Here is a 20,092-nt window from a genome sequence, read left to right on the forward strand (position 1 = left end):
TCCTGAGGCCTCTTCACCACGCTGTCTGTGTGGGTGGACCATTTCAGTTTGTCCGTGATGTGTATGCCAAGGAACTTTAAACGTTCTACCCTCTCCACTACTGTTCTGTCGATGTGGATAGGGGGGTGCTCCCTCTGCTGTTTCCTGAAGTCCACGATCATCTCCTTTGTTTTGTTGACGTTGAGTGTGAGGTTATTTTCCTGACACCACACTCCGAGGGCCCTCACCTCCTCCCTGTAGACCGTCTCGTCGTTGTTGGTAATCAAGCCTACCACTGTTGTGTTGTCCGCAAACTTGATGATTGAGTTGGAGGTGTGCATGGCCACGCAGTCGTGGGTGAACAGGGAGTACAGGAGAGGGCTCAGAACGCACCCTTGTGGGGCCCCAGTGTTGAGGATCAGCGGGGTGGAGATGTTGTTACCTACCCTCACCACCTGGGGGTGGCCCGTCAGGAAGTCCAGTACCCAGTTGCACAGGGCGGGGTCGAGACCCAGGGTTTGGAGGGTACTATGGTGTTAAATGCTGAGCTGTAGTCGATGAACAACATTCTCACATAGGTATTCCTCTTGTCCAGATGGGTTAGGGCCGTGTGCAGTGTGGTTGTGATTGCGTCGTCTGTGGACCTATTGGGGCGGTAAGCAAATTGGAGTGGGTCTAGGGTGTCAGGTAGGGTGGAGGTGATATGGTCCTTGACTAGTCTCTCAAAGCACTTCATGATGACGGAAGTGAGTGCTACTGGCGGTAGTCGTTTAGCTCAGTTACTGTAGCTTTCTTGGGAACAGGAACAATGTTGGCCCTGACATAAAAATATCTCATACTCACAAAATATCATTGAAACATAAATGTATGCATAGTCACATCTACACAACCCATCATGACACTTTTAATTTCAAATCATTTATTAGATGTTTTTCTCTCTTGAAGCCAGCTTCTTCGACCGCAATAGAAAACAGAAAGAATAAAACAAAGTATCAAAATTGCACACATGGGAGCATAAATCAGATATACCATATATATGATATTCTTCAGATAGATTCTTTCACATAACAAAGAGCACCTAAAATTGAGATTACAGCATCTCATGGAACCATGATAACATTTGTGCCCTCATTTTGGATGTGGGTGATTCGTCACGAACTAGGACCAACAAAAATACCATGATTTGGGGGATTTTCACTTCATTTAATCCATAGAATGGTCCTTTTGGAGGAAGTATTGTTGACATTTGTATCTAAAGCTTAATTGAGAAATAATACAAGTTGGCATATTTATTACATTTTGGACTTACCAGGCCTCCTTTAAGACTCCATAAAGCCAAACTTGGTGTAATATGAAGCGTTGCCGCTTGCTCTGCAACATGAGATGCATTTTGATTTCAATAACAATTTTCCTATTAATTAATGAATATTGAAAAATATAAACATAAATATTGAAATATACAATTTGAATTTGGCTAATATTTTAATGTATTGTACATCCGGCAAATCACCAGAAGAGGGTGACCATTTTGAATCCATTTTCATCCATTCACTCTGTTACAAATTGGATCATAACTCTAAAAATAGCAGAGATCCCACTCTGGAACTTTGATATGTCCGTAGAGTATATTACGTTCAACAATATATTAAACATTTTGCTAAATCACATTATTTTTTTTTTCAATATTCATTAATTAATAAGAATATTGTTATTGACAACAAAATGCTACTCATATTACAAAGCAAGCGGTGAAGCTTCCTATGACACCAATGTTTTCTTTGTAGCACCTACAGATAAAACATTAGGGAGTCTTTAAGGAGACCTGGGTAAGGCCAAACCATCAACTTTGATTAATTATTGGTCAATTATGCTTTTATATACAAATGTCAAATATACGTCAACAATCCATACTCCAAAGGACCATTCTATATATTAAAATGTCTGAAAATCATGGTCTTTTTTCCCCACCCATATCACACATATGTATGTAGTCTTACATAATAACACCAGAGACCCAAACATAATACATTTTCCATTCAAAACTATACAGTCAAAGTACTATAGATACAGTACATAGACTACTGTTTTTCATCCTACCACATTAATTCCACTAGTGGTTCAAAAATAAAAACTTGTAATGGTGATCATTCCATCATGTATCGTCAGGTTTTTCAATCATGTGCATTAAGTCTCGCTTAAATCCACTTTGTGGTTCAAACAGAAACCGTAATTGAACAAAAGTTCATTGTCATCATGTTACATATAGCCATGGTTTGCCAGAAACTACTGTGCCTTCAGAAAGCATTTACACCCCTCAACTTTTTCCGCATTTTGTTGTGTTACAGCCTGAATTTAAAATTGAGATCTTATGTCACTGGCCTACACAAAATACCTAATTTAATGTCAAATTGAAATTATGTTTGTAATTATTATATATTTTTAAACAATTTTAATAGAAAATACTGCTCAGGGATTTCACCATGAGACCAATGCTGACTTTAAAACAGTTACAGAGTTGAATGGCTGTGACAGGAGAAAACTGAGAATGGATCAACAACATTGTAGTTACTCCACAATACTAACCTAAATGACAGAGTGAACTGTTGCCTAGTTAAATAAAGGTTAAAAGAAGGAAGCCTATACAGAATAAAGATATCCCAAAACATGCAATGCCATATTGCACAACACATCACTGAGTACCACTCTTCATCAAATCAAATCAAATCAAATCAAATTTATTTATATAGCCCTTCGTACATCAGCTGATATCTCAAAGTGCTGTACAGAAACCCAGCCTAAAACCCCAAACAGCAAACAATGCAGGTGTAAAAGCATCATATTTTCAAGCATGGTGGTGGCTGCATCATGTTATGGATATGGTTGTCATTGGAAAGGACTAAGGAGTTTTTTATATTTTTTTATAAAATTAAATGGAATAGACCTAAGCACAACCAACATCCTAGAAGAAAACCTGGTTCAGTCTGCTTTCAAACAGACACTGGAAGACAAATTCACATTTCAGCAGGACAATATCTACTCAGTTGCATAACTGAATGCATTCAACCGAAATGCGTCTTCTGCATTTAACCCATTCCCTCTGAATCAATAACCTAAAACACAAGGCCAAATATACACTGGAGTTGCTTACCAAGATGGCATTGAATGTTCCTGAATGGCCTAGATACAGTTTTGACTTAAATAGGGTTGAAGATCTATGGCAGGACTTGAAAATGACTTTCCAGCAATGATTAACAACCAACTTGAAAGAGCTGGATGTATTGGCTCTGGGGTGTGAATGAATACGTGTAAATTAGATGTAAAATGTAAAAATAAAAATAAATGTTTTCACTTTGTCATTATGGGCTTTTGTAGTAATCCACTAACTTGCATTGACATGTGATCATCCCCCAACAGTACACACCTGATGGTAAAAATACACTTTTATATATTCAAACTTATAGGCTACAATATGTACTGTGCTTTCATATTTCCTTTGCACTTCTACCTTGAAATAGAGAAGTAAAATAAAAAGTCCAGTCAGGTTCCGCTACATGCGCCATCATTCAACTCATAAACTGCTCAAAACCATCATTTTTTAAATTCAAAACCAATAGTCCCTGACCCTAAGTAAAATAAAACATTGAACATCAAAAAAGATTACCAACATTAATTATATCATTTTAAATAAACAAAATACAGGAAACAAAAATCTAATATGAAACATCACTTGGGCTATTTGGCGAGCTGACGTCTACCGATGGCAAGACTCATCTGTAAAATGGAGAGATAAAGAGGAGTTATGAGACACAATTCAGATACAGGTATGGAATGGACAACCACATTTTATGACTAACTGAGGGGTGTATTCACTAGGAACCAAACGGATGCAAATGGACGAAAACGGAGAGGGACTAAGCTGAACTTGTCCAATAAGAAACGCTTGGTTTGTTGCAAAAAGTTTTCCATTGCAGAATGTTTTGCTACGGGTTGCACTAATGAATACACCCTGTGTATGCAGGTATTCAGCTAAATGGAAGGGAGTGACATATACTGACCTATTCTCAGCACTCTCAGGCCAGCCGCTGCTCCCACGTTCCTGCTGCTCCCTGACACAAACACTCCTCTCTCCTCCTCCTCCTCTTCCTCCTGCACCTCATCCTCCTTCCCTTTCTCCTGACCTGGTATGGGGTAGGGGGTAAAGGCTATCATAGAGGCCTCTGATGGGTATTCAAAAACCTGCTCCAGCTGGGTCTCGTCGAAACACACCTTCACCTGGAGGGGGCGGACAAGACAGACACAGGAGAGAGGCTTAGTACAGTGCACCCAATAGAGACACACCCTTACAGACAGCCTGACCACATTGCAGTGTTACTTAATCAGGATGGACATGCTTCAAGAACAATTAATAGCAAGAAATAACCTGTACTTTCCCATTGTTGCCCTTATTTAGTATGAAAGGGTGATGTGGAAGGCACCCATTAAAATGGCATGATTAAGTTGTACTGAGTCAGTCCATGTAACCTACAATTTGTTTACTTAGCACGGATATGAGAGATTATTTTGGTGTAAATAACATTGCTGCCTGCACCGAACAGTAGGAAAACCTGGCCCCTGCCTCGTACATTATATTATAGGTTGTTATAGTACATTATATTACAGGTTGGTGTAGTACATCTATACCGTAGTGCATTTATATTCACCACAAACTGACTGACCATACACTCCCGATAATAACCTGGTGTGAGAGACGTTGGACGAATCAAGCTCAGGCCCAGAAGGTTAATCCCTGACTGAACTGATTGACCCAGGCTAACACAGCAGGGGAGAACATGGAGGAGAGACAGAGAACCAGAGAGAGAGAGAGAAAGAGAGAGAGGAAGAAAGGAAGCACACTGTGCCAATCGCTAATCACCACAGTCACATCGGAACCTTTACAAATACTCGTAAAAATGTCTTACACAACATGTGGGGCAGCCACTGTCTATGATAATGGTACCTCGGTCTAGTTTGAGAGAAGGAGATACTGTATGACAAGGGAGCCTTGGGATTGAAGAGGGGGGAGACAGAGGATCTGAACAAGGATGACGAGGAGAGCGTAAGTCACCCCCCTTTGTAAGATGATGCCGGTGCTCGGTGGAGCTGACGTCAAACAGTCTCAGCAACGTGAGCAACAGGTGGCCAGGAAGCACCAATAGGCTACGAAAGGGTTACAGCAGGACGACTATAGTAAAGGAGAGCTGTGCTTAACCGCTATGAGTATATTACAGGATTAGGTCCCGAACTGACACAAAGGAAACAATTTTGGGGGGTTTTCTCATTACTCAGTGTGGACTGAGTGGGTGAGATTGATTCAGGGGAATTTTTTTTTAATCACCTTTATTTAACCAGGTAGGCTAGTTGAGAGTAAGTTCTCATTTACAACTGCGACCTGGCCAAGATAAAGCAAAGCAGTTTGACACTTACAACAACACAGAGTTACACATGGAATAAACAAACATACAGTCAATAATACTGTAGAAAAAGTCTATATACAGTGTGTGCAAATGAGGTAGGATAAGCGAGGTAAAGGCAATAAATAGGCCATGGTGGCAAAATAATTACAATATAGCAATTTAACACTGGAATGGTAGATGTGCAGAAGATGAATGTGCAAGTAGAGATACTGTGGTGCAAAGGAGCAAGATAAATAAATAAATACAGTATGGGATGAGGTAGTTGGATGGGCTATTTACAGAGTGGGCTATGTACAGGTGCAGTGATCTGTGAGCTGCTCTGACAGCTGGTGCTTAAAGCTAGTGAGGGAGATATGAGACTCCAGCTTCAGTAATTTTTGCAGTTCGTTCCAGTCATTGGCAGAAGAGAACTGGAAGGAAGGCGGCAAAAGGAAGAATTGGCTTTGGGGATGACCAGTGAGATATACCTGCTGGAATGTGTGCCACGGGTGGGTGCTGCTATGGTGACCAGTGAGCTGAGATAAGGCGGGGCTTTACCTAGCAGAGACTTGTAGATGACCTGGAGCCAGTGGGTTTGGCGGTGAGTATGAAGCGAGGGCCAGCCAACGAGAGCATACAGGTCGCAGTGGTGGGTAGTATATGGGGCTTTGGTGACAAAACGGATGGCACTGTGATAGACTGCATCCAATTTGTTGAGTAGAGTGTTGGGGGCTATTTTGTAAATGGAAGTAAGTATAATAATGCATCCAATTAGGTTTGGATGTACTTGGAAGATCGGTCGTAGTATCTGTCCATTCAGTTACAGCACTGATTATCATGAAATGGAGTCATGATGAGGAATAATCCACATCCTACAGCATAGTCGTTTAATAAACAACACTGCATCAGTTATTCTTTCAAACACAAAATGTATTTTGGGCAGAGTGGGGTATGGCGAGCAATTTTTTTACTTTCAGCATCACTACATCAAGGGAAATATAATGTTCTTTCTAAAAAATATACAGTCAGAAGTTTGACACAAGTTAAACAATTTAAAAGGCAATGCTACCAAATACTAATTGAGTGTATGTAAACTTTTGACCCACTGGAAATGTGATGAAAGAAAGAAATAATTTTCTCTACTATTATTCTGACATTTTACTTTCTTAAAATAAAGTGGTGATCCTAACTGACCTAAGACAGGGAATTTTTACTAGGATTAAATGTAAGAAATGGTTTAGTTTAAATGTATTTAGCTAAGGTGTATGTAAACTTCCGACTTCAACTGTATCTACATATATTTCAGGATGTTGTGTATCCCTGGAAATAATCAGAATTCATGTAAACATAATAGTTTTGAAAACATGGCTTGTCCAAAAAAAGTGGTCTCTTGGCACAACCTACCCCGGGTATCGACTGCAATTCAAATTGCAGTCGATAAATTGCAATTGTGTTCGTTGTCTATAGTTTATGCCTGCCCATACCATAACCCCACAGCCACCATGGGGCACTCTGTTCACAATGTTGACATAAGTAAACTCCTCGCCAACACAACGCCATACACATGGTCTGCAGTTGTGAGGCCGGTTGGACGTACTCCCAAATTCTCTAAAATGACGTTGGAAGAGGCCTATGGTAGAGAAATTAACATGACATTTTCTGACAACAGCTCTGGTGGACATTCCTGAAGTCAGCATGCCAATTGCACACTCCCTCAAAACTTGAGACATCTGTGGCATTGTGTTGTGTGACAAAACTGTACATTTAAGACTTTTATTGTCCCCAGCACAAGCTGCACCTGTGTAATGATCATGCTGTTTAATCAGCTTCTTGATATTCCACACCCGTCAGGTGGATGGATTATCTTGGCAAAGGAGAATTGCTCACTAACAGGGATTTTTGAGGAATAAGCTTTTTGTGCATATGGAATATGTCTGGGATCTTTTATTTCAGCTCATGAAACATGGAACCAACACTACATGTTGCATTTATATTTTTGTTCAGTGTACTTATTTTACTATAAATGTGATCATACTTGACTATTTTTATTCACAAATGCAAGTGAAATGCTCGCACTATGTAGCCCTGACCACCCGCCAATGTGGCTGGTGAAATAGACATCTTACCCCCCTATATTTGCTATTTCTCTGTCTCTATCGTTCAGAGGAAGTGAACAGGCCTGAAAGAGGAAATATCCAGTGATGGGTCCAAAATGTCACCCTTTTCTCTGTATAGTGCACTACTTTTGACCAGGGCCCATAGGGCACTGGTGAAAAGTAGTGCACTATGTAAGGAATAGGATGCCATTTCGGACTCGGTCATGCAGTGTCTCAGCTAGGGAGTCACAAGGTTGTTGAGTTTCCCCTCACTCCACTTCTCTTTAACCCCACCCTCCTGTTTCACTGACAAATGAGAGACTGTTCCTCTTCAATCGCACCGAATTTGGGCCCGATGACAATTTTTAAATGGGAAATTAGGTTACAGTAGGACAGTATCAATAGTCGATGTTGCAAAAACTATACAATAAACATGGTGAGAGCTTCCTCAACTTTACTGCCATGGCTAAATGAACAAGTCAATCATTAATTCCTTAGCCTAGATTTCCAACAAGACTTGGAAGGATGACATTGGCAAATGCTGCTGTCATATGCCAAGAGGTCAACGTTGTCAAAAGTGTTTGCCAAAATTCCAATGCAGCAAAACAAACTCAGCAGAAACAGGAAAATACAAAGGAAGACTTGTCGGAAAGGCAACAAGGGCAGACTCATTGAAAGACAGGATCTGTCAGAGGAAGTAACCTGCAATGCAATGGTGTGACTCAGGCCAAGGATCTGTGTAGCATCTTGCATTATGTACAGAAAATTTGATGAAAAAAAGAGGCTGATAAGCTAAATGCCTATACAATAGCAAAGTGTTTTATATTAAAAGTTATGCTGTCTGAGTAAAGTACAGTACATAAGCCATAAAGGTTTAAGTGTTTAACAAAAGATATACACTGAGTATACTAAACATTAGGAACCACCCCTTTTGCCCTCAGAAGAGCCTCAATTTGACGTGGCATGGACTCTACAAGGTGTCGAAAGCGTTCCACAGGGATGCTGGCCCAAGTTGAATCCAATGCTTCCCACAGTTCTGTCAAGTTGGCTGGACTTCCTTTGGGTGATGGATCATTCTTGATACACACGGGAAACTGTTGAGCGTGAAAAACCCAGCAGCATTGCAGTTCTTGACAAAAAAATGGTGCACCTGGTACCTACTACCATACCCTGTTCAAAGACACTTAACTATTTTGTCTTTCCCATTCACCTTTAAAATGGCATGTCTTAATTGTCTCAAGGCTTAAAAATGGTTCTTTACCCTGTCTCTTACCCTTCATTTACAACGATTGAAGTGGATTTATCAAGTGACTTCAATAAGGAATCATAGCTTTCACCTGGATTCACCTGGTCAGTCTATGTCATGGAAAGAGCAGGTGTCCTTAATGTTTTGTATACTCAGTGTATACTGTATACCGTAATTGCTCTAAATATGCATATTCTCGTCTACCTCGCTATATAAACAGATTACACCAGACTCCCGCACCTCTCTTATTGAGAGGGGTTGGGTTAAATGCGGAAGACACATTTCAGTTGAAGGTATTCAGCTGTACAACTGTCTAGGTATCCCATTTTAACTTTCCCGTTCTTCCCATTCTAAAGCTCCATTCGTGTGGGGAGACTGCCAAGCCTGGTCTTTAGTTCTGCTCTGATGAGCCACTTTGTTATGGAGGTGTCCTAATTAAAGTACTCCAAAAGACTCTGTCCGTGTCTGAAATGGTGCCCCATTCCATATGTAGTGCACTACTTTTGGCCAGGGCCCATGGGGGATAGGGTGCCATTGTAGGGGATAGGGAGCCATTTCAGAAGCAACCTCTCTCTAACAGGCTATTGCTCCGACTGTTTTCATTTCATTGCACAAAAAGGATGTTGCAATGGGGAGAGGGAGGGAGGGGGGGGCAATTAATCTATTGTGGGATAACTTGTCTTTCTAGATGAAGCAGAAAGAAGTGACGATTGATTCACAACCCACATAGCTCCTCTCTGCAAAACTTCAAGTTAGACAGACAGAAAGAGATAGGGAGGAGGAGGAGTGCTCTGGCTGAGTGGCTCTGTCATTGTGGTTTCCTCTCCACTTTTTCTGCTCTCTCAAGTGTTACATGAATGCTCATTTGAAATAGACTGTTAGCACTAGACATTACAGTTACCCTAACAAATGATTTATACAGGGTTTATAATTAGTTTATTACTAAACGAGACCAGAGCCACCGCTACTAGTAGGTTACTTTACAGCTGAGAATCATGATGTCGTGCTTGATAAGGCTTTAACAAGCTTAGCTCAGTCGACGTGTTCTAACTCCTCAGTGCAATCAAACGGGATGTCCTAATGCTAGCGAAAGGGGATTCTACATGATGATGGGGGGAGGAGGTGAAGTTTTCTGATAGTCACAGTACACCCATAACATATTGATAGTCTATTGAAGCCATTTTCTGCTATTATTTTTGTTTGTTTGTTTGATCCATGATCATCACTACAATATATGATCATCACTACAAGAGGCCTTTCTAGGGAGTTTTTCCTAGCCACTGTGCTTCTACACCTGCATTTCTTGCTGTTTGGGGTTTTAGGCTGGGTTTCTGTACAGCACTTTGTTACATCAGCTGATGCAAGAAGGGCTTTATACATACATTTGATTTGATTTGATACATCATCAATACAATTTGCAGGCATATGACTCCACTACACTCACCCCTTTGGGAGTCCCTTTGGGAGTCTTGACCAGGCAAGACTTATCCAGGTTCTGATATCCGCCGATCACTTCGATCTCCTCCGTAGTGGGGTATCTCTTCTTGCCTCTCTCTACTATCTCGGTTAGGACAGGCATCTGGGACTTGGTAGACGTCTTGACTGAGGGTCCTGAGGATACTGAAACCGATTCCACGGCTGCCCCTCCAACAGGCTTCCTTGGGGTGATGGTGATGGTGGTGCCCCTCTTGGCCTGCTGGCCTCCAGAGCCTGTTCTGATGGTGAAATGGATCGGAGAAGGCGAAGGAGAGGGAGAGACGGAGGGGGACTGGGGTGGGGAGGGTGAGCATGGGGAGGATGATGTGCTGGGTGGGACTCCCTGGTCTGGGTGTAATGAGTTCTCAGGAGAGGGGGTCAAGAGAGATCTGGAGTTGATGGTAATGGATCGGGCACGATTGGATTGAGGAGGCCTTTCAGAATGCAACTGCGGATTAGACTGACATTTTCTGGGATTTAGAGGTGTTTGCTGGTCCTTTTGCCTCGGATGCATCTGTTGAGGTTCCTTATTAGGCTGGTTGTGTGATATCCTTGTGCTTTGCTGAGCTACAGACTCTTTAGCTTTCAAATTAGTTTTTTTACTAAAAGTCGACTGTGCTGCGTTGTCGTCGTGTGATAGTCTCTGTACTTCCTGTTGTTCTCGCAACTGAAGCTGTTCCACCTGACGCTGTATTTTCTGAAGTTCGGAATTCTCATCACAAGAGGCCTTATTTCCAGATGCCCCACCACCACCCCACAGCTGCTTCTGTGTCAGCATCCCAACGGATCTCTCCAGACTGCTTGGCTCCTGTTGTTCTGCTGATATGCGGGATTGTACGTTGGGTGTATGTATAGGGATAGGCCTATCCACGGTCCTCTCACTCATGCACACCGCCGTCCTGGACCCCACTGTTTTCAGGTTATAGATCCGGCTCATCTCAGCAAGAGAGGGGGAGAAAGAGTCTGAGGGTGAAGGAGAGGGTGAAGGAGGCAGATAATGCAACCTGTCCTCTTCCTCCGAGAGTTTATCCTCTGCTACTTCTCCTCCTCTGCCTCTGGTGTCCTGTTTTCTCTGCCGACCCCTGTCACACCGTAACTCATCTACTACATGTTTTATTGGATCTTCCTCTCTCTCGATCGTGTGATCGCTTTCTTCCTCTCCTTTGACAGATTGCGAGAATGAGAGAGGAACAGGAAGCTCAGGGTCGGCTTTTGACACGCTCGCTTCCTGTGTGACGTAAAACTGAGTGGATGTTGTCTGCTGTGCAGAGCCTTCCTGTCTCTGTCTCTCTCGCCCCATTTCGTTCCCCCTCTCTCCTTCATCACACCTATCTGAACTTGAAGCTCTTCTAACCCTTCTAGTCCCAGCCCTTTTCATTCCCTCAGTCGCATCTCCATCATCCCCCGTTGCTACCGCTCCCTCCGTGTCCTTCAGCCTCTCCTTCTCCCTCTGCCGGATTTTCTCTCGCAGGGATTCGATACGAGACAAAGGCTTGCCGATCCTCCAACTATCCCGCCTCTCCACACCTTTCCCTCCCTCTCCTTCGCAGCTCTGGTCGTCGTCGCTTTGGAGGCTTGGCCTTTTGTTTTCTAATACCTCCCCCACACCGTAGAACACTGTCCTGGGTATGTGTCGCTCAAGTGGCGTTGGAGGGATTCCAACTGAGGCAACGTGCTTTGGAGACTTGGGAGACTCAGGGGTCACTTCCTGGATGGGCATTTCGGGGCAGACGTGACTGTGCACGTGTGTGCCAGGTGAGTGTGCGCTCTCCTTGCTCACCTCACTTGGCACCCTGTAAGCTTTGCTCCCTCTCACATTCTCTGTGTCCTCCCTCGTCACACGTTTGCGATCCTGAGTTAATGATTGGGTCCCTTTGTGATTGTCAAGTTCGTTGGCTGTCTCTCCGATTCTCCCTGTCTTGTTGATAAATTCCCCCGTGTGCTGTGATAGTGCTAACTGGGTTGAATGGTTCCCTGGCGCTCCTTGACTACTACGCCAATCTGTTCCTCTGTGTGCCACAGCGCTGAGCAAGGTGGTTGAACACTCTGTCAATGCTGAGACACGTCTGTAATGGCTTTCGACAGACTGAGGAGGACTGGCTCTGTCTACAGAGAGGGTGATCACACAGTTTTGCTGAGTTGTTTCAACTGACATTGTGCAGTCCCTTACTTCTGACATCCTCTTGGCATCCCTTGCATCTGATCCTCTTCTAATGGCTTCTGACCCCCTTCTGTCCCTCACTTGAGGTTCTGCCTGTCTTCCAACCACCACCTCTCTCTCTGTGCTCCTCGCCCTCTCCATCCCTCTCTCTCTTTCTTCTGTCATTCGCTTTACCTCTCTTTCCACTGCTCTCTCTCGCCCATCGTGTTTGATGGGCACTCCTTGCGCAAATGAGGCCTCTGTGTTTTTAACTGAGGCCCTTGTAAACCCTGCCTCCTCACACCTATTCTGTGTTAGTTCCTCTGTCCCCGTGTTACGATATTCTAACTCCACTCGTGTTACAATCTCGACCCCATGGTCAGTCTCTTTCCCTGTGTTACTTTCCAACGCAGGCTGTCTCTCAGGCTGCCCCTCTTCCTCCCTCTCTGTTTTTATGAATTCCTCTCTATGCTTCCCCACCCGCTCTTTATCTGAAAACCGGGTCCAGCCCCCCTGCTTGCCTCCCCTCTCTGACCATTCCCCCTCCACTACATCTCCCCGAGGCGCCACCCTCCTGTCTGAACATGTCCTCTCCACCACCTTCCTATCATGGTTCCCCTCATCCTGCATGCCATTCTCCTTTGTGCATATCACCTGGTCAGAGAAGCTGAATGACCGCTTGGGCACACCCCTGAATCCTGCACGTTTCTCCTCCCCTCTCCTGTCTCCATCATCGTCCTCGTCCAGACCAAAATTGTCTCTGTCCCTGCCAGGCCGGCTGAAACAATCTGAGCTTTTAGACCGAGACGGGGGCTTTGGATGTTCCCTGAATTTCTTTGTATGTTCCCCAAATTTACTCAGCAGCTCACTCACCCTAACTCTTCTCTCATTGTGGATACTGTCATCTGTGTCACCACATCTCCTATCCTCTTGTTCTGAAGCTGTGTGTGTTCGTGGTCGGTCTTTCTCCCTCAAGTTCTCCCTCTCTTTATCTTTCATCATCAACCACGCCACCTCTCTCTCCAGCCCCCTCTCACAGTCCTTTCTTCCATCTTTATTGCACTTTGCCTCTCTCTCTCCCTTCTCTTTGCCATCTCCTTCCCTGCCTGCCCCTTTTAGACTTCCACTCCTGCAGTCCTCAGTGCCAGCTAAGGGTTTAATGACCAATACCTCTGATGCTCGGATCTCCGTGACACTCCCTCCACCAGAAATAAACTCCTTGAGGTCCATCTTTACGTCTCTCTTTTCCTGCTCCTCTTCCATCACCTCCCTCTCCCACTCTCTCCTTCTACCCCTCCTTTCATCACTGCCCTTTCTGTCCTGTTCAATAATGATGATGTTGTCTGCTCTGATGGTACGAAGGCCTGGGACTAGTGGATGGGGGTACTTGGGGTTTTGAGGATCTGAGTCTCCCTCCTCCCTCTCCTCCTCCTTTCTCCCTCTCGGGTATTCCCTTTCCCTGTCTCTCACGGTGTCCCGGCTCGTTTCTCTTCCAGCACTTCTGTCCCTTTCTCTGCCCCTACTCCGTTCCCTGTATCGCTGTAGTTTTAATTCTATATCTCTTCCCATCCCAGACTCCCCATCATGACCTTTGACATGGCCTCTTTCCTTCTCCTTTTCCCTCTCTCTCCCTACTTCTATTTCCTGCTCATTCCCTTTCTCGTGGCCCATCTCCCCAGCCATCTCTTCTTCTCTTCCCCTTCTCAACCCGCCATGCGTGCGAATGAATGGATTTTGTTGGACAGGGGTGATGGTCTCCCTTAACACCTGACTCTGCGGTTTAGACTCTTCATCCAGCCAAGGCCCTGTGACGTCTGGGCTGAGTGGTGATTCACTTCCCAGCTGCACCAGTGTAGCGCTGTCTGGGTCACTCACAGCATCAGAAGGGGACCTGCCCTCCTTGACTTGGAGGGGGCCCTCTCTTTCCTTGTCCCCGAAACTCTCCTGTTTCATTCTTCTCCTCTGGATGATCCCTCGCTTCCAAACAGGCATGCTGGCGAGTTTGGCCTCCTCCTCTTTTTCTCTCTTCTCTCGCTCCTCCTCCTCCCTCCTCTTTCGCTCCAGCAGGAGTTGTTTCCATTCCGGTAAAGAGGAGACAGACATAACAGAGAAGAGCTTTTGCTTTTGGCAAGATTCCTAATCGTCCTCTCGTTTGATGCTCTGGCAACAGTTCTGTCAAAAAGGACATAGCAAGATGTTCATAAAAAATATAATAACCATATGTTGTGATTTCATTTGTATAGCATATTCCTTGTGACTCACTTTGCTTTCAAATCCGAATAGATGTTTTTATTGAAATGTAGCTTACTAACAGGTCTACTTTGTATATTTCTATGACATCATGTATAGAGGCTATGTAACTCAACCACGTAGCCTATTTACTGGATTACATTTTACACAGGCTTCGTCCTCCCCTCATGGTTACTTTCCCTAATCATAAAAAGTTAACATACCATCGACGCATAGTTATTATGGAGAGATTTCAGTGCCAACAGAAATGGCATGTGAATTCCATCATTTTGCACAAATTGAATCATTTAATTAAAACAGGGAATGGAACGGCTGTCCTTAGAAGGGCCATGACAGGGCTATTCAACTACATTCTTATGTGCGACAAATTGATCATAGAGGAAAACAGAAGGCATGTCCATGTTCCAAAGAGTCTTAGCTTTCAGGAATGGGGTTAAAATGCTAGAGCTTAAATTATTGTTAATCTAACTGCACTGTTCAATTTACAGTAGCTATTACAGTGAAATAATACCATGCTATTGTTTGAGGAGAGCACACAATTATGAAATTTGAAAATGTATTAATAAACCAATTAGGTACATTTGAGCAGTCTTGATACAATATTTTGAACCGATATGCAATGGTTCATTGGATCAGTCTAAAACCTGTAACATACACTGCTGCCATCTAGTGTGCAAAATCGAAATTGAGCCTGTGCTGGAATAATACATTATGGCCTTTCTCTTGCATTTCAAAGATGATGGTACAAAAATAATGTTTTTTCTTTGTATTATATTTTACCAGACCTAATATGTTATATTCTCCTACATTAATTTCACATTTCCAAAAACTGCAAAGTGTTTCATTTCAAATGATATCAAGAATATGCATATCCTTGCTTCAGGTCCTGAGCTACAGGCAGTTAGATTTCGGTATGCCATTTTAGGCGAAAATTGAAAAAAAAGGGTCACATCCTTAACAGGTTTGTAACATGCACACAATTTCGCACTCCTTGTTTTAAACCTGGGTGCAAAGGATGTTAAAAAATCGTCCTCCAAACTTACCAAATCCTTGGTATTCCGCAGTAATGCTTTATATCCCCCTCTGTGTCGGTTTGAGAGTTTTCATCTTCTGAATGAAGAGCGACTGTGTACCTCCCGTCGTGCGTAATGCGCTCGAGATACTACCTCGAAGGTTGTTCTGTATCTAGCTTCCGATGTAGTTGATTAATCGATGTCAAAAAGTCAGGATTAATAATGTTTATATGGTTCCGTTATTTAAAGATGACCTCGCAGTGAATCAGTGTATATACACTTAAAACACCTCCATTGGTAGTAAATATTCCCCGGCTGCAGTGCTGTCCGACAAATGTAATCCTATAATTACATTAAATCCCGTCAGGGGAGTTAGTGGCACACCATATTGGCCGACCTAATAAAAGGCGTTTAAAGAAGACTCCCGTCTGCGGGTCACCCACCCCTCATCCCTACGTCCCACTAATTGGAAAAGAGAGAGGGGAAATAAGGAGAGAAGGGGGTCACCGCAGTCAGACCGTGATGCTGACAGTCGGGATTGAGGTGATGAGAGTTACCCGATGTGATGTGAAAAGCTTCAACCCGTCGTCCGGGGTGGAATTCATCGTAAATTCTGGATAACATCAAAGTGGCCTACACTAGGATACATGCTCAGGAAATCAATCAGTCTGTTATGTAAGATCATCTGCAGGCTCAGCTACAGTAGTTAGCCCAGATCAGACAGTTGAGGAATCATGCATAAGAGAATAGCCTAGATTACATCAATGGTAAGAGCCTAAATCAAAGTTAAAGTAACTCTAAAAAATACATGTACAACGCTCCCGCACACGGACTCTGTACCGGTACCCCCTGTATATAGCCTCGCTATTGTTATTTTACTGCTGCTCTTTAATGATTTGTTACTTTATTTCTTAGTTTTTCGGGGATTTTTCATAACTGCATTGTTGGTTTAAGAGTTTGTAAGTAAGCGTTTCACGACTAACACTTGATTTGTAATCTATTACTGCTTGCATTTATTGACATTTTGTTGTAGTTGCTTATCATTTGTTCCAGTGCAATATCTTAAATGTATCCACGTTTGTTTTGTTATTGTAATTAAATCTATATAAAATAACGAAACAATGAATAACTTCTCCTTTCGATCATCCATGTTGACAATACAACGAATCCCCTGAAATAGCAAAAGAATTGGACAAAGACAACAAAACGAAAGACAACAGCAGAATGCAGCACTGATAATCAAATTCTGACACAAAAATACCGCGTGGAACAGCAGTTTGCAATTGTTGGTGTAATGTAAAATGTCACATTATGTTCATTGGCGATATAAAATATACTCTTGGATTAATACTTTTTTTTTTTAAATCCACTAATATGGGGGGGGGACAATTGTAAGGGATTTCTTCCATTGACGGAGAGGCGGACCAAAGCGCAGCGTGGTTATTTTGATTCATGTTTTAATAAATCACTTCACATGAACAAACTAACAAACTAACAAAAACAAGAAACGTGAAAACCCAAAACAGCCCTATCTGGTGCAAACCACAGAGACAGGAACAAAGACACTAAGGACAATCACCCACGACAAACTCAAAGAATATGGCTGCCTAAATATGGTTCCCAATCAGAGACAACAATAAACACCTGCCTCTGATTGAGAACCACTCCAGACAGCCATAGACTTTGCTAGATACCCCACTAAGCTACAATCCCAATACCAACACCAAAACCCCAAGACAAAACACACCACAATACAAAAACCCCATGCCACACCCTGGCCTGACCCAAAACATGAAGATAAACACAAAATACTTCGACCAGGGCGTGACAACAATGTACAAAAAGTGATGTACTTTCTAAACGGTTGACCCGATATGTATGAAAATACCCTCAAATTAAGCTGACAGTCTGCACTTTAACCTCATAGTCATTGTATAATTTCAAATCCAAAGTGGAGTACAGAGCCAAAACAACAACCAAACATTTTGACTATCCCAATACTTTTGGAGCTCCTTGTATATTTAGTTTGTATTCCAACTCTTTGATTCTCCTGAGATAGCTGTTGATCATGACTCTCACTTCCATTACAAATAAAATGAACAAGATGGAGCTGACAGAGATGGTCGCCTCTCTTCAGGTCCTTAGGAAACTATGCAGTAATTATTTTTTTAATGTATTTATTACATTGTTAGCACAGAAAATCTCAAGTGTTATTACGCACAGCCGGGAAGAACTATTGGATATAAATGCTACGTCAATTTACCAACATTACGACCAGTAATACAACTTTCCCAAAGCGGATCCTTTGTTCGGACCACCTTGGACATGGGATCTAATCCCAGAGGCCGACCCAAAACATTGTCACCGGAGGAGAGGCAGACAGAGCGGACTACTGGTCAGACTTAGAAGGAGAGCACACCATCCACCGCTTCTGGGCATATTACTCGCCAATGTCCAATCTCTAGACAAGGTAGACGAAATTAGGGCATGAGTTGCCTTCCAGAGAGACATCAGAGATTGTAACATTCTCTGTTTCACGGAAACATGGCTCACTCGGGATATGTTGTCAGAGTCGGTACAGTCACTTGGGTTCTTCATGCATTGCGTCGACAGAAACAAACATCTCTCTGGTAAGAAGAGCGGGGGTGTATGCCTTATGATTAACAATTCATGGTGCAATCATAACATACAGGAACTCAAGTCCTTTTGTTCACCTGACCTAGAATTCCTTACAATCAAATGCCGAACCGCATTATCCCCCAAGAGAATTCTCTTCGATTATAGTCACCCACCCCAAGCAGATACCTCATCGGCCCTGAAAGAACTTCACTGGACTCTATGTAAACTGGAAGCCTTATATCCTGAGGCTGCATTTATTGTATCTTGGGATTTTAACAAAGCTAATCTGAAAACAAGGCTACCTAAAATTTACCAGCATATCGAATGCGCTACAAGATCTGGTAGTGTTCTTGACCATTGCTACTCTAACTTCCGTGACACATGCAAGGCCCTTCCACTCCCTCCCTTCGGCAAATCTGACCATGACTCCATTTTGTTGCTCCTCGCCTATAGGCAGAAACTAAAACAAGAAACACCCGTGCTCAGGTCTATCCAAAGCTGGTCTGACCAATCGGATTCCACGCTTCAAGATTGCTTCCATCACATGGATTGGGATATGTTAGCCTCAGACAACAACATTGACGTATATGCTGACTCAGTGACTGAAAGCGCAAACCACCGCTTTTAATCATGGCAAGGAGACTAGAAACATGACCGAATACAAACAGTGTAGTTATTCCCTCTGCAAGGCAAACAAACAAGCAAAGAGTCAGTATAGAGACAAAGTAGAGTCGCAATTCAACGGCACAAACACAAGACGTATGTGGCAGGGTCTACAGACAGTCACGGATTACAAAAAGAAAACCAGCCCTGTCGCGAACATTGACGCCTTGCTCCCAGACAAATTTTTGCTAGGCATCCCTAGCCGCGTCCTCAGAGCATGCGCAGACCAACTGGCTGGTGTGTTTAGACATATTCAATCAATCCCTGTCTGTTGTCCCCACATGCTTCAATATGGCCACCATTATTCCTGTTCCCAAGAAAGCTAAGGTAACTGAACTAAATGATTATCATCCCATTGTGCTCACTTCTGTCAGCATGAAATGCTTTGAGAGACTAGTCAAGGATCATATCACCTCCACCCTATCTGATACCCTAGATCCACTCAAATTTTCTTACCGCCCCAATAGGTCCACAGATGATGCAATCGCCATCACACTGCACACTGCCCTATCCCATCTGGACAAGAGGAATAGCTATGTAAGAATGGTGTTCATTGATTACAGCTCAGCATTCAACACCATAGTACCCTCCAAACTCATCATTAAGCTTGAGACCCTGGGTCTCGACCCCGCCCTGTGCAACTGGATCCTGAACTTTGACTGGACGCCCCCAGGTGGTGAAGGTAGGAAACAACATCTCCACTCCGCTGATCCTCAACACTGGGGCCCCACAAGGGTGTGTTCTCAGCCCTCTCCTGTACTCCTTGTTCACCCATGACTGCATGGCCATGCATGCCTCCAACTCAATCATCAAGTTTGCAAACGACACAACAGTGGTAGGCTTGATTACCAACAATGACGAGACTGCCTACAAGGAGGGACTGGGCCCTCGGAGTGTGGTGTCAGGAAATTCAACAAAACAAAGGAGATGATCGAGGACTTCAGGAAACAGCAAAGGGAGCACCCCCCCCCCCATCCACATCGACAGAACAGTAGTGGAGAAGGTGGATTTTTAAAAAAAAGTTCCCCGGCATACATATCATGGACAAACTGAAATGGTCCACCCACACAGACAGCGTGGAGAAGACGCAACAGCGCCTCTTCAACCTCAGGAGGCTGAAGAAATGTGTCTTTTCACCAAAAACCCTAAAACTTTTACAGATGCACAATCGAGAGCAT

The 20,092-nt window shown here is 43.4% G+C and overlaps 1 protein-coding gene across 1 annotated transcript; it reads right to left on the reverse strand.

Annotated features, from left to right (window-relative positions):
- Nucleotides 1–881: 881 nt before the first annotated feature.
- ppp1r18 (protein phosphatase 1, regulatory subunit 18) lies at nucleotides 882–16,033 on the reverse strand. The gene is made up of 4 exons (XM_029663699.2): nucleotides 15,663–16,033; nucleotides 10,198–14,541; nucleotides 4,035–4,251; nucleotides 882–3,750 (listed from the first exon to the last, which is right to left on the reverse strand). Exons 2-4 carry the CDS (start codon nucleotides 14,470–14,472, stop codon nucleotides 3,731–3,733), a joined length of 4,512 nt encoding a protein of 1,503 aa, XP_029519559.1. The 5' UTR covers nucleotides 14,473–14,541; nucleotides 15,663–16,033; the 3' UTR covers nucleotides 882–3,730.
- Nucleotides 16,034–20,092: the final 4,059 nt, after the last annotated feature.

The sequence above is a fragment of the Oncorhynchus nerka genome, linkage group LG7, assembly GCF_034236695.1.
Source record: "Oncorhynchus nerka isolate Pitt River linkage group LG7, Oner_Uvic_2.0, whole genome shotgun sequence".
NCBI lineage: Eukaryota > Metazoa > Chordata > Actinopteri > Salmoniformes > Salmonidae > Oncorhynchus > Oncorhynchus nerka.

What these genes read in the sequence shown, in the direction of transcription:
- ppp1r18 (XM_029663699.2), bottom strand. Translation starts at nt 14,472, where the DNA reads ATGTCTGTCTCCTCTTTACCGGAATGGAAACAACTCCTGCTGGAGCGA. An exon ending in CCAAAGGGACTCCCAAAGGG is followed by an intron (nt 4,252 to 10,197) that starts GTGAGTGTAGTG and finishes CGCCCCCTCCAG; the next exon opens with GTGAAGGTGTGTTTCGACGA. An exon ending in CCTGAGAGTGCTGAGAATAG is followed by an intron (nt 3,751 to 4,034) that starts GTCAGTATATGT and finishes TCCATTTTACAG; the next exon opens with ATGAGTCTTGCCATCGGTAG.